The following is a 14,304-nucleotide window of genomic DNA, read 5'->3' as shown; positions in this document are numbered from 1 at the left end:
TTTAAAAATGTTGTGGTTCTTTTTTTCCTTTATTCCTTTTAAAAATTTAAAATTTCTATGTTTTTTCAGAAAAAAAGTTGATTTTCATTTTCACTGCCTAATTCCACTAAATTCTGCAAAAAACCTGTGTGGTCAAAATGCTAACTATACCCCTAGATAAATTCCTTGAGAGGTGTCGTTTCCAAAATGGGTAACTTTTGGGGGGTTTCCTCTGTTTTGGTCTCTCCAGGGCGTTGCAAACGCGACATGGCACGAAAACCAATCCAGCAAAATTCGTGCTCCAAAATCCAAATGGCACTCCTTCCCTTCTGAGCCCTGCTGTGGGTCCAATCAGCAGTTTATTACCACATATGGGATATTACCGTAATCGGGAGACATTGCTTTACATATGTTGGGGTGCATTTTCTTTATTATTTCTTGTAAATATTAAAAATGTCTATGTTTTTTCAGAAAAAAGTAGATTTTCATTTTTACAGACTAATTCTAATAAATTTAGCGAAAAACCTGTGCGGTCAAAATGCTAACTATACACCTAGATAAATTCCTTGAGGGGTGTAGTTTCCAAAATGGGGTAACTTTTGGGGTGTTTCCACTGTTTTGGCACCACAGGACCTCTTCAAACCTGACAAGGTGCCTAAAATATATTCTAAAAAAAAGGAGGCCCAAAATCCACTGGGTGCTCCTTTGCTTCTGAGGCCGGTGCTTCAGTCCATTATCACACTAGGGCCACATGTGGGATATTTCTAAAAACTGCAGAATCTGGGCAATAAATATTAAGTTGCATTTCTCTGGTAAAAACTTCTGTGTTACAAAAAAAAAATGTATTAGAAATTAATTTCTGCAAAAAATATAAAATTTGTAAATTTCACCTCTACTTTGCTTTAATTCCTGTGAAACGTCTAAAGGGTTAAAACACTTTGTGAATGCTGATTCGAATACCTTGAGGGGTGCAGTTTTCAAAATGGGGTGACTTCTGGGGATTTTCTAATATATAAGGCCTTCAAAGCCACCTCAGACTGAACTGGTCCCTGAAAAAATAGCCTTTTGAATTTTTTTTTAAAATATGAGAAATTGCTGCTAAAGTTCTAAGCCTCGTAACGTCCTAGAAAAATAAAAGGACGTTCAAAAAACGATGCAAACATAAAGTAGACGTATGGGAAATGTTAACCAGTAACTATTTTGTGTGGTATTACTATCTGTTTTACAAGCAGATACGTTTAAATTGAGAAAAATGCTAATTTTTGATAATTTTTTCTAAATTGTGGTGTTTTTCAGAAATAAATACCAAAATTATCGACAACATTTTTTCACTAACATAAAGTACAACATGTCACGAGAAAACAGTCTCAGAATCGCTTGGATAGGTAAAAGCATTCCAACGTTATTACCACATAAAGTAACACATGTCAGATTTGAAAAAATCGGCTGGGTCCTGAAGGCCAAAACAGGCTGGGTCCTGAAGGGTTTAAAAATAGCTTCTTTCTAATTTGTGATTTTTGCCGCAAAAGTCGCAACACATAGCACTTTTTTTTGCTGAGTTTTACTTCCCCGTTGAATTCAATGGTGAAAACCCGCAACAGAAGAGCAACGATTCTGTAGCATGAATTGAGACGCTGTGACATAAAGAACCCCACCGCAGGTCATATTTATGAAGTTTTTGGTTTTTTTGGGCAGATTTTTCCTGTTGTGTGTGGATGAGATTTGTTTATATCTCATCCACACGGCTGCTACTGTAATACACTGCAGATTTTCTGCAATTAAATTAGTTGCATAAAATCTGCGGTGTTCACGACTAGTGTGTTCCTACTCTAATAATAAGGACCAAATGACACAGTTATTTGGCACTGATTTTGACACGGAAACCGCATCTGAATCAGCGTCAAAAAATTTCAGAAACCGCCTCCCATTGATTTTAAAGGGAGACGGAGGCGTTTTGTTTCGGGGTGGTCTTCAGCCGCTGACGGGAAAAAAAACTGGGATGTTCTTTCTTGCCGCAGTTCCGCCTCTGATCTCCCACTGAAATCAATGGGATGCATAAAAATCGTTGTTCACTGCGTTTTTTTGCCTGAGGTCCTCAATGGCCGCGGATGAAAAATGCAGCAAAAAATTCGGCGAAGTACAGGCAGGCACAAAAAATCTGCCTCAAAATTCCTTCAGAATTGTCCGTGGTCAGTCCAGGCTGCTATTAGAAAGCTAAATCCACTAAAAAAACGTATGTAGAAAAGCCAATGCAAAATCCTGTGCTATAATCATTTTCTATATAATTGGAGGTACACTGTACTGATGTATTTGTTTTTCATTATTTTCATTAATAAAACATCAAATGCAGTACAATAGTGTGACAAATCTCTTTGTTGTTTGTATTATAGGTCCAATAAGTAGTATTCTGGTAAACAAATATGGCAGTCGTCCAGTCGTCATGGCGGGAGGTTTGCTCTGCTCCATAGGGATGATTTCAGCATCGTTCTGCAACAGTGTTCTTGAACTGTACCTTTGCATTGGTGTCATTGGTGGTAAGTGAGAAAAACAATGCACAGTATAGCAGAGTATGTATTTATCTATCATCTATCTATCTATCTATCTATCTACACAAAAGTTTGAACAGCACATTTCAACAAAATGAAACAAAACATGTAAACAGGTGCAAGAACGCCAGTGACTGCAAATTTATACAGCACACAAGAAAATGGTGTCAGCACACTGCGAACACTAATGCCACCTAAGCCACTAAATATAAATAAATATGCATTACTGCTAATTCTACTTACAATAGGGAGGTTCTTAGCGCACATTTTAATCAAATTTTGATCAAAAATCAGTTCCAGAACTGGGACTAAACCTACATATTCTTGGGGATGGTTTTGTGTTGTTTATGTGATTCATATAGGTGGGGTTAGTGACTGCCTCCATTTTTGTTCTTGCACTCCTCCGATTCTGTCCTGGGTGATATTAATAGTTTAATGCTGGTTCCTACCATCCCCAAGAATATGTAGGTTTAGTCCCAGTTCTGGATGTATGTGCAGCATAGGTTCCCACCTCATAGAGGTCACCTTGTCGTGGCAGATGGGCTCACCCAGTTTGATCAGAATGTGCGCTAAGAACCTCTCTATCTATCTATCTATCTATCTATCTATCTATCTATCTATCTATCTATCTATCTATCTATCTATCTATCTATCTATCTATCTATCTAACTATCTATCATCTATCCTCTATCTATCATCTATTTACACTGCCATTCATGTACAGTCTAATAGAGGCCGTTTATGGGTATCACCAACCACAGTGTTCATCATCCCTGACAATGATCTATTACATTTGGAGAAATATTGCAGCATGTAAGAGAAGCACAGTGAACACAATGTTTTTTTCTCCATCTAGGTTTTGGATTGGCATTCAACCTTCAGCCCTCTTTGACAATTATTGGGAAGTATTTCTTCAAAAAGCGCCCCATTGCAAATGGTCTTGCTATGGCAGGAAGCCCAGTATTTTTAAGTACATTAGCTCCTCTTAATCAGTTTCTCTTCAATAAATTTGGATGGAGAGGGAGCTTTTTCATTTTAGGAGGTCTCCTATTAAACTGCTGCGTGGCTGGATCCCTCATGAGGCCCACTGGACCTAAACCTATAAAGAAAGATGAGGAAAAAGCGGACCAGAAACCTCAAGAGAAAAAGCAAGAGAAGTTAACAGTTTGTCAGAGCATTAACAAGTATTTAGACTTGTCACTCTTTAAACACCGTGGGTTTCTTATTTACTTATCTGGGAATGTCATCATGTTCCTAGGTTTCTTTGCTCCAATTGTGTTCCTGGCTCCCTATGCTAAGCATATGGGCATTGACCAATATTCATCTGCATTTTTATTGTCTATCCTAGCTTTTGTAGACATGATTGCAAGGCCTACCATGGGAATGGTGGCAAACTCCAAATACGTACGTCCAAGGATACAATATTTTTTCAGTTTTGCCATTCTGTTTAATGGCATTTGCCATGTTTTGTGTCCCTTTGCGAATGATTACACTGGACTAGTTATATACTCCGTATTTTTTGGTTTGGCTTTTGGTATGGTAAGCAGTGTACTATTTGAAACTCTGATGGACCTTGTTGGACCAGCAAGATTCTCCAGTGCTGTTGGACTCGTGACCATTGTGGAATGTTGCCCTGTTCTAATTGGGCCTCCATTGGGAGGTAAGAATGCATTTTACTGTTTCTCCATACACAACAAATGTAAATTTAGTCAAATAATTACTCAAATAGTCTAAAAGAAATAAAAAAAATTTCATGACAGGAAAAAAACTGAATCATGAGGTCCACCTTAGTATATGTTAACCCCGTCGCGTACCACGATGTAACAGCACGTTGTGGTAAGGGGGGTGGTGTTTGGAGCATCCACACCCGCTGAGCCCACTCTGGACGCAGTGGGTATTAGCTATATTTTACAGCTGATACCCGGGACTAAAGGCCAGGATCAACAATCGCGATGTTCCTGGCCATTTGACCCCTCAAATGCTGCGGTCAATGACGACCGCAGCAGCTAAAGCGTTAAAAAGAGCGGGCGGCCCGCTCTGACAGCTCATCGGCCCCACCACAACGTGATCGTGGGGTGCCGATGGTTGTCATGGCAGCCCAGGGCCTAATAAAGGCCCTAAGCGCTGCCAAAAAAAAACTTTTTCCCATTTTTCTTCTAAAGTAATGTCAAAAATAAAAAAGTAAACGAAATTGGTATTGCGGCATCCGTAAAAGTCTGAACTATTACAATATTTCATTATTTAACTCGTACGGTAAACGCCGTAAAAACTGTAAAATGCCATAATCTCAGTTTTTTTGGTCAACTTAGCGGTGCAAACATTTTTCCGAAAAAGTGATCAAAAAGTCTAAGTATGTACCAAACAGTGGTATCAATAAAAACGACAGCTCGTCCTGCGAAAAATAAGCCCCAACACCGCTCAATCGACAAAAAAAGAAAAAGTTTTGGCTCTAAGAATGTGGTGAAACAAAACATCATATTTTTTTTTTTTAAAGTAGAAAATAAATAAGAAAACTTTATAAATTTGGTATCACCGTAATCGTATTGAGCATAGAATAAAGTTAAGTTGTCATTTTTACCGCACGGTGTAAGCCATAAAAACGAAACGCAAAAAACTATGGGGGAATCGCAGCTTTTTCCAAATTCAGCAAATAATTTTTCTTAAGCTTCCCAGTAAAATATATGGTACTTTAAATGGTTCCTAATAGACACTACAACTCCTCCCACAAAAAAATAAGCCCTCACACCACTCTATTGATGGAAAAATAAAAAATGTATGGCTCTTGGAAGGTCGGGAGTGAAAAAGAAAAATCAAAAATCAGTCCAGAAGGGGTTAATATTACAGGGCTTCATAAACTGTGAGGTTGGCTCCTTTGAATCCTCCTGACCTTTTATATGCTCTGTTTTAATGTTCGCTCTGGCTGCCTTGCTGTATCATGATTATTATCATTATTATTATTATTATTATTATTATTATTATTATTATTATTATTATTATTTATTTTAAAGCACCATTAAATCCAGGGCACTGTACATAAGAAATATAGAAGGGTTTAAATACAATAAACATGAGCTTGCTGAGTGGGAAACTGATAGAGAAGGAGTGATGGCCCTGTCCACAGGGGCTTACAGTGTAAGTCAAATTGCTCCTTATCTTAGAGGAAGTGACTCCTGCAAAACACATACCTTAAAATGAATGTCCACCTTTTATTATCATTTGTTTTAAGGTCCAAAATTCTGTACTGATAGTCACAGAGTTTAATTAGAGATTTCTGGCTGCCTACAGCAGCTACTAAGGAGAGTTTAGTAGCCTACTGCTTGTGAATTTAATATTGAGTCCAATGGGAACTATATACAGTACCAGCCAAACCTTTGGACAAACCTTTTTATTTCATGGCTGTCATCAAAGCAAAACGGGGCTACTTTGAAGAAACGAAAACATCAAACAATCTGGTTTGTTGTACACTTTTTGTTTACTGCTTAATTCCGTATGTGTTCCTTCATAGTTATCATGTCTTCAATATTAATCTACAATGTAGAAAAACAAACAAATAAAAACCATGGATTGAAAAGGTGTGTCCAAACTTTTGACTGTTACTGTATATTCCTATACCCTAAGCTCCACCTAGTGATGGCTACAGACAACCATAATTTTAACATTTTAAAGCAGCTCTCTAAGGGTATGTTCACACGAGGGCGTCCGTAACGGCTGAAATTACGGGGATGTTTCAGCCTGAAAACATCCCCGTAATTTCAGCCGGACCGGCATGTGCAGGCGCTTGAACGCCGCGTCAATTACGGACGTAATTGGCGCTGCTATTCATTGGAGTCAATGAATAACGGCTCCAATTATGGCCAAAGAAGTGACAGGTCACTTCTTTGACGCGGGCGTCTATTTACGCGCCGTCTTTTGACAGCAGCGCGTAAATTACGCCTCGTGTGAACAGACAAACGTCTGCCCATTGCTTTCAATGGGCAGATGTTTGTCAACGCTATTGAGGCGCTATTTTCAGACGTAATTCGGGGCAAAAACGCCCGAATTACGTCCGTAAATAGGCCGTGTGAACATACCCTCACTATGTCAAACCGTTACGGTTTGACATAGTAAAAATGCATTGTAAGGGTATGTTCACACGGCAGTGTCCATTACGGCTGAAATTACGGAGCTATTTTCAGGAGAAAACAGCACCTGAATTTCAGACGTAATGGCATGTTGCAGGCGTTTTTCGCTGCGTCCATTACGGACGTAATTGGAGCTGTTTTTCTATGGAGTCAATGGAAAACGGCTCCAATTACGTCGCAAGAAATGACAGGCACTTCTTTGACGCGCCGTCTTTTGACAGCGGCGTGTAAAAAAAATTACCGTCGGCACAAAACATCGTAAAGCCCATTCAAATGAATGGGCAGATGTTTGCTGACGCGTTGGAGCCGTATTTTCGGACGTAATTCGAGGTTAAAACGCCCGAATTACGTCCGTAAATAGGGTGTGTGAACCCAACCTAAAAGTGACTTCCAGTCCACACAACAGACGCAAAGGTGGACATTCACTTTAGGCCCCATGCACACGACTGCCAATTTTGTCCACAATTACAGACCTTTCCGTATATTTGCCGTAGAAAGCCTCTGCAAAAGGTAGGACATGTCCTATCTTTTGCTTTTTACAGACTGTGCTCTCATACTTTATATGGGAGCATGGGCCGAAAATGCGGGTGGCTGTCCGCGGGCAACAGCGGCCGTCCGTGCTCGTAATCACGGACCACGATTACGGGCACGGCCGTGTGCGTGAGGCCTAAAGGAACTGGCTCTATATTGGAGTTTCACTTTAATTCTTACATAAAAAGTGCAGTATCATAAAAAAAAACTAAAGCACAAGAGAAAGCTATAATTTATCACAGCTCTTATTGATTCTTATATAATTCTAAATAATAAACACAGATATGCTATTATGGCATAGTACTGTTCTATTTTATTCCATAATGGAGGGAAAACAAAAGCTAAGGGTTATTTCTCAAATTATTTAAATTTCCTCCTAAAAAATCCAATGTCAAATTTTAAATTCTTTAATAACATCAGATTAGGTATAATTTTCATGACTATTCATTTACACATTTATTGTTATCCTTGCTTTTTTTCTAGTTAAACAGTAAATGAATATTGTAGTCTCTGAATAATATATACCATCTGATATTTCTTAGAAAACAGCAGCCATTTATTTTCTAAAATACAACTATGGTTCCAATAATCAATAAAGTAGTATTCTCATTTTAGGCATTTATGGCGTCTCTACGGTGCTGCTTGCATGGCTCCTTTTGTAACTCCCATAGACTTCTATTTTTTCTTTCTTTGTAATGAAATGGTGGTTACGCTTTAAGAAAACCAACTGATTGCTTCCTATGAGAATTTCCTCAATTTATATATACAGATGAAAACTTCTTTGCAATATTATCAGTAGATGAAATACAATCCAATGTAATAACACATGGTACCATGCAAATTACTCATGTGTTAAGTAGTAAACCCTGATATAGCTGTGTCTGTCATATACTGAGTTTATTAATAATTGAAGCTTTAACAGTTCGAAAAAATAACAGTATATTTTTCTTTTTACTGGTCATGAATGTGGAGAAGGGAGAAATAAGCAAGTAAATATTTAGAACTTACCATTAACTGACTGCTTTACAGACAAACCTGCAGTAGATAGCGCCCTCTAGTGACATTATACACTTTTCCAATACATAAGAACCAATACATAATAGCAACAATTTTTGATCCCCAAAATTTTAAGCTGTTTCTGAGATGATATCATGATTCAAAGGGCCAAATAACAGCTAGGTTTTATCATGTCTACAGGTGAAGAGACACAAACTTTGAGCAAACTTTATTTGGAGAGTTTTCAGGCGTTGTTTGTGCCACTGACAAATGGTGGACAAATAGTTATAATAGTTAACATTTCAGTCAGAAAACTCCATGTTAAAATAAAAAAAATAATTATTAACTAGAATCAGATCTATAAAAATGTGTTTTTTTTTTAAAGAATTTCTAGGAACCGCCCCTACTAAACTGCATTGTTTACTCATACAATTGGTTGTGGCTGTGTCTGGTACTGCAGCTAACTTCCGTTCACTGAAATAGGACTGAGCTGCAGTACCAGGCAAAGCCACAAGCGGAGGGTGTCACCAGATTTTTTGAAGAAATTTCTGAGACTGAAAAAAATCTGAAAGTAGTTTCTAAATAGCACATGCTGCAGGAAAAACACTATTCAGATTTATGGAACAGATTTTTCAGTTGCAGACATCTCTATATATATATATACACACACACATTTATATAACATTTTTGGAGATGTGCTATATTTTTGCAAACCATAAGACCAACTTGCCATTTATTTTAGTAGATTTTCCTAATTGAAGATGTTTTGCTTCCATTTTGATTATTATTATTTGTAACACAGCAATATTTTTACTTAATATACTTTGTCTTTTAGGTTGGCTGGTGGACTTAACGGGGAACTATAAATACATGTACTTTGTATGTGGCATGATTGTGATTGTTGCAAGTATATGGTTATTTATTGGAAATGCCATCAACTACAGACTACTGGCAAAAGAGAAATTGGCAAATGAAGGGAAAAATGCAGCGAAGGAGGCGGAGCCTTTAAACAACCCAGAACCAATTGATGTGACCAAAAAATCGAATGAATCAGACAGAGAAACTAGTATATAACATAGACTATAAATTATTGAATCATATGCAAGTATTATTTAAAACACTATGCTGATTATTGGATATTGTGGATTCTGACAGGTAAACATTGCTGCATATACATTTCATGAAATTAATGTTACAAGGTTTAGGGATGCTTGCACTTGTCTAAATAACAAAAAGCAAGTTCCATTTTTAATATATTTAACATGGTAAGACATTTTATAAACAAATATTTTACTTGATATCATGTTGACATCAAGTATTTAATTATCAGAAACATAAGGTAGCCTTTCATGTCATCTTTGAAAATTGAAAGAATTATATGAAATACAAATGTAATAATTAAATAAGAATGTAAATATTATAGCGATATTATTATTTTAGATTTTAGGTGGATTTCAAATTATCTATTATTTTGACATGTCTTGAATCATTTTTTATCATTTCAATATGAAGAAATGAAGGTCAAGAAGTACATTTTTCAAATGAGAGACATACATATATATATGTATATATATATATATATATATATATATATGGTGTCCGCAGTGTGCTGTCACCATTTTCTTGTGTGGTGTATAAATTAGCAGTCACAGGCGTTCTTGCACCTGTATACACGTTTTGTTTCATTTTGTTGGAATGTGCTGTTCAAACTTTTGTGTTGTTTATGTGATCTGCCTCCATTTTTTGATCTTGCACTCCTCCGATTCTGCCCTGGGTGATTTTAATTAGTTTAATGCTGGTTCCTACCATCCCCAGATATATGTAGGCTTAGTCCCAGTTCTGGGTGTATGTGCAGCATAGGTTCCCACCTCAGAGGTCGCCTTGTCGTGGCAGGTGGGCTCACACAATTTGATTAAAATGTGCGCTAAGAACCTCACTATTGTAAGTAGATTTAGCAGCAATGCATATTTATTTATTTATAGTGTTTAGGTGGCATTGGTGTTCGCAGTGTGCTGCCACAATTTTCTTGTGTGCTATATATTTGTTGCCAACACAGATTATTTTTGTATACTGCTGATAAAATAAGTTATTCTCTAAAGAATGAGTCATACTACAGACTAAAGCCCCATTCTGACGGATGTGATTTGGCCACAGCTTAGTGTATTAGGCTTCAATATGGAAGCTAAAATCCGGCCACATTACAGCCGTCTACAGTAGCTGCACAGTTACGGACGGAAAATACACAGCAATTCCGCTACGTGTGGACAAGCCCTTATAGAGGTGGCCAGAACATCCTTGAATCTCGTAAGTTTGAGCCACCACCTGGGTATGGATTATAGACGGAGAGTCCACCACACCGGCTGTAGTTGTGGTTCTGGTCTATTAATACTGTTCATACTGTTAATGCCCAACCTTGCAGGATCGGTTCAGATATTACTCAAGGCTCCTGTCATATAATAGTGTTTCCAAAGTGCAGACTGAAGTAACGAAACCCTACTTGTATGAGTGGACTGTAAGGTAACACGCTGTACAGAACGATTCAGTCTGGGAGATGCTGTGACCTCAGTCCTGACTACCTGTGGTTACAATGCTGCACTTATTTTAGTACCAATATAAAATGAACCATACTGCAAGTCAAAGGGAGTAGTCTGAGTTAGTAAAATGTCAGGGCGTGTTTTATTTTGGTGGCTTTGTCTCACCTGACAGATGATGGCAGTAAGGAAGAGATGCATTCTTCAGCGGGTGCTCTGTAAAGTGTGTGGTATTATTAGACGTGGGTCATTCAGGAATTGGGCTGATTCACCTTTTGTTGACACAGAATAATTCTCGGTAGTTTTTCAATAGGCGCGTCTTCTGGTTTGGGTGGAGCTTTAAAAGTGCCACAGAGTGAAGAGTGTGACCCTTTGAAGGTGCCTTAGGTGAGATGCATGGTCACTGGTGCAAATAGTGCTGTTCTTGCTAATATTCTAAGGCAGGTTGAAAAGCTGTAATTTAACTGGCGGCTTTGTGCAGCGGTCCCACTTTTGCTTTGCTGTAGCTTTTATAAATCGCCCCTTTTACGGAGGGAGCAAAGTTTCTCTCATCACTAAATCTGTATCCAGTGAAAAATTGACAAATGGCATCATGTCCAATTGGTATATAACCCCTGATCTGTAACTACCTCATAGTGTTGTATTGCGACTTTATTTGGATTATAGGGTTTAAATGGGGCACAGTCCAATATGTGGGTCTGAATGAGGCTTTAGTCATCATGCAAAGGGCAGGAACATGCAAAGGTACACTATGGCCCCACTGACTGCTATGGGTACAGTATTACGGCTCTGTACAATTTAAAAATGGTATCGTGCCTTAATACGGCCACACATGAGCCCTGATATAACAGGGAACATTTTTGTAAATACAAGCAGAAATATAAAGAATTTACCACTGTCTGTAATATTAAAATGATCTTGATTACTGTATGGTTTGCACTATTCTTAATTATAGATTGTTTTTAATCTCAAGTTAAGGGTTAAAGTGAATCTGTCATCAAAATATGCTGCCTATACATAGGACACAATATTCTGATGACAGATCTGCTTTTATAATTACATAGAGAGGCAAAGGTTCTCCATATCATTAGATCGTTTTTTCAAGTGCATTCTCTGATTTTGCTTTTTTAAATTCTCTCTAAGTTATGATGCTGTAGAAAAAAATGGCCACATAGAAACTTGGAAGCGAGGTTTGGCCTCTTGGTGCAACCCTCAATGAATTGCACCAAAAATTCTTCCCATAAACTCTCTATGATGAGCCATGACCTGTTGCTCCCACTTCCCCATCACGACCTGCTGCTCCTCCCCTCCATCCCAGTTCCTTTAAATTGACAGAGCTGCGGAAGTGGTGAGGAAGGGAGAATATGGTTGCAGATATTGGAACAGTGATAGAATGAGGGACATGGAACATTGATCAGGTAGAGGACAAATTGACCCGAGCGTGAAAAATACCAGAGTGTTTATCATGTGCTGTCGCTACACTTTATACAGTATAATTTTCTTCTGTTCTCAACCTTTTTTAAATCTATTCTGAGAAGGCAGCAAAACTCTTTAAAGATATTAACCTAATTTTTACATAGTTACATAGTTGATAAGTTTGAAACCAATAATCCTACCGTGTTAATATAGAGAATGGCCAAAAACCGATGCCAATTGCCACATATTTGGGGTAAAAAATCCTCAGACTCCAAATATGGCAATCAGATTAAATCTCTGAATCAATGTCTCATCTATATAATCTATCACTCCTAACAAGCGATTTTAGATATATTACTCCTTTTACATTTTAGTAATATCCACTTCTTTTAGCTTGTGGTGTATTAAGTACTTTTTCTTAATAATAAGTTATTTAATTCAACCAAATTAACATGTATTCTCCCCTGCAGCTATAGACTTGGCTGGTCACATCTTTCAATAATGTGCCTCTGTTCTATAATCACTGAATCTAGCTAAAGCAATTATTCTTAGCCTTGTCTGCAGGGCTTATTCTTATTGCATGTTTTGTGCAATCCCTTTCAAGAGTACAGGTGAAACTATCACACTCAAGACTTTGGATGAGCAGTTCCCCTCCTTAAATAGTCATCCTGCTCAAATTTTATATCTGTGAAAAGTACAGCATGACCTTGTTTGTGTATATTTACCTTCAACCATTGTACAGTTCACATTTACTTCACATTTGGGGAGTTCCATCACTTTTAAAAGCGAGAATACAAAATCATACAGCGCTATTCTTCCCATCAATACAATAGAAACCTAGATAAAACCCTGACATACCCATTATAAGTAAATGGGGTCCTTCGGACACTTTTTGTATCTACTGTACAACTGATCCACCACATCGTCGTGGCTTTCATTAAGTCATGATGCCAGTGGGAACAGAGCCTTATTTTGTACAGATCCTAAGTTATAGCCCAGCGCTTTATTCACAATTCTTTGGCTTCGAAGATAAAATCTTTCAGCTTTATTTTTTGCATAGCCAATAGTCAATTGCTCTGGTAATCGGCATGTTAGAAAATGTAGTCTGCACAAAAGGCAATATACAATATTACTCTGTCTTCAACTCTATTATAGGAGCACAACTAAACTCTTAGGAGCATGTATTTTGACAAGCATAAAAATAGTTTCCTGTAGCAAGTTGCATAATTGTAAATGCAGATTTGGGCAGTAATACAGGCTGCGTTTCAGGATCTGTACAAGATAAGTAATGTAATGTGTTTCCAATGTATTGTATTTATATGTAAACTGTAAAATGGTGTTCAAACAGGAGCAAAGCTATAGGGGGTGCACAGATGGCAGTTGCACCCAGGACCTGGTGCTTTATAAGAAGACACCAGTATTATAAATGGCACAGGTGGGGGAGGACTGTTTCAGATTTTACATTGGGACTCAAGAGATTCGAATTACATGTCGGTGTTCAAAGGTGAACATACCCTTTAACAACCATGTTTCTAAGTGATTGAGTAATAGACGATTTCTAACAGAGAGCTTATTGATATGCCTAAAGGTATATAGCAGCTAGCAGCCCCATTACCCTACTCTCTTGTACTGACATGAAACTTGTTGCGGCATTATATATCACAACTACTGTATTTACAAATTTTATTAACTTTTTATGTTGTTAAATATTATATGTAAATGATAAAATGGTGCACAAATAAGAATATACCCTTCAACACTTGTAAAAAAAGATGATTAATCCTTTTAAAAATTATATCAATTCACTAGGAAGTGAATATTCTCATTTGCTTGTGGATCTTAAACCTAGAGATTCGATTGTCCCATTGCATATAGCTGAACCAACCCACTTTTGTTCAAATTCTGAATCTTGTGAGCCCATTTTATTATCTCTACTTGCAATATTACCCAGACATTGGATCTCTTTAGTGTTGCTGACAGCATTGGATTGGTAATAAGGCAAACCTAATGGAAATGAAAGATATGTCTTACCCAAATGACTGATAAGCTCTAAGTGCCTGCTGTGTTCCACAAGGAACATTGCGTAAGGAAGTTGCCTCTCAAGGCAGCAAATCTCTGTCTGAACATGCCCTGACTATTTTGCTGATCTGTAAACATGCAGTAGTAGAGCTGCAGAATGCTAAA

At 37.6% G+C, this 14,304-nt stretch overlaps 1 protein-coding gene across 2 annotated transcripts in view; it reads left to right on the top strand.

Annotated features, from left to right (window-relative positions):
- LOC142747910 (monocarboxylate transporter 2-like) overlaps positions 1-9,510 on the top strand; it is an 85,924-nt gene extending 76,414 nt beyond the window's left edge. For both annotated transcript variants that reach the window (XM_075855024.1, XM_075855025.1), the window contains exons 3-5: positions 2,370-2,513; positions 3,382-4,185; positions 9,009-9,510. In XM_075855024.1, the coding sequence (XP_075711139.1) occupies positions 2,370-2,513; positions 3,382-4,185; positions 9,009-9,247 (1,187 nt within the window). In that variant the 3' untranslated portion in view covers positions 9,248-9,510. The remainder of the gene's footprint in view (positions 1-2,369; positions 2,514-3,381; positions 4,186-9,008) is intronic.
- Positions 9,511-14,304: the final 4,794 nt, after the last annotated feature.

This window comes from Rhinoderma darwinii, chromosome 3 (assembly GCF_050947455.1).
Source record: "Rhinoderma darwinii isolate aRhiDar2 chromosome 3, aRhiDar2.hap1, whole genome shotgun sequence".
Taxonomy (NCBI): domain Eukaryota; kingdom Metazoa; phylum Chordata; class Amphibia; order Anura; family Rhinodermatidae; genus Rhinoderma; species Rhinoderma darwinii.
The sequence above is the reverse complement of the archived record's forward strand: the minus strand, read 5'-3'. Positions and strand labels throughout refer to the sequence as shown.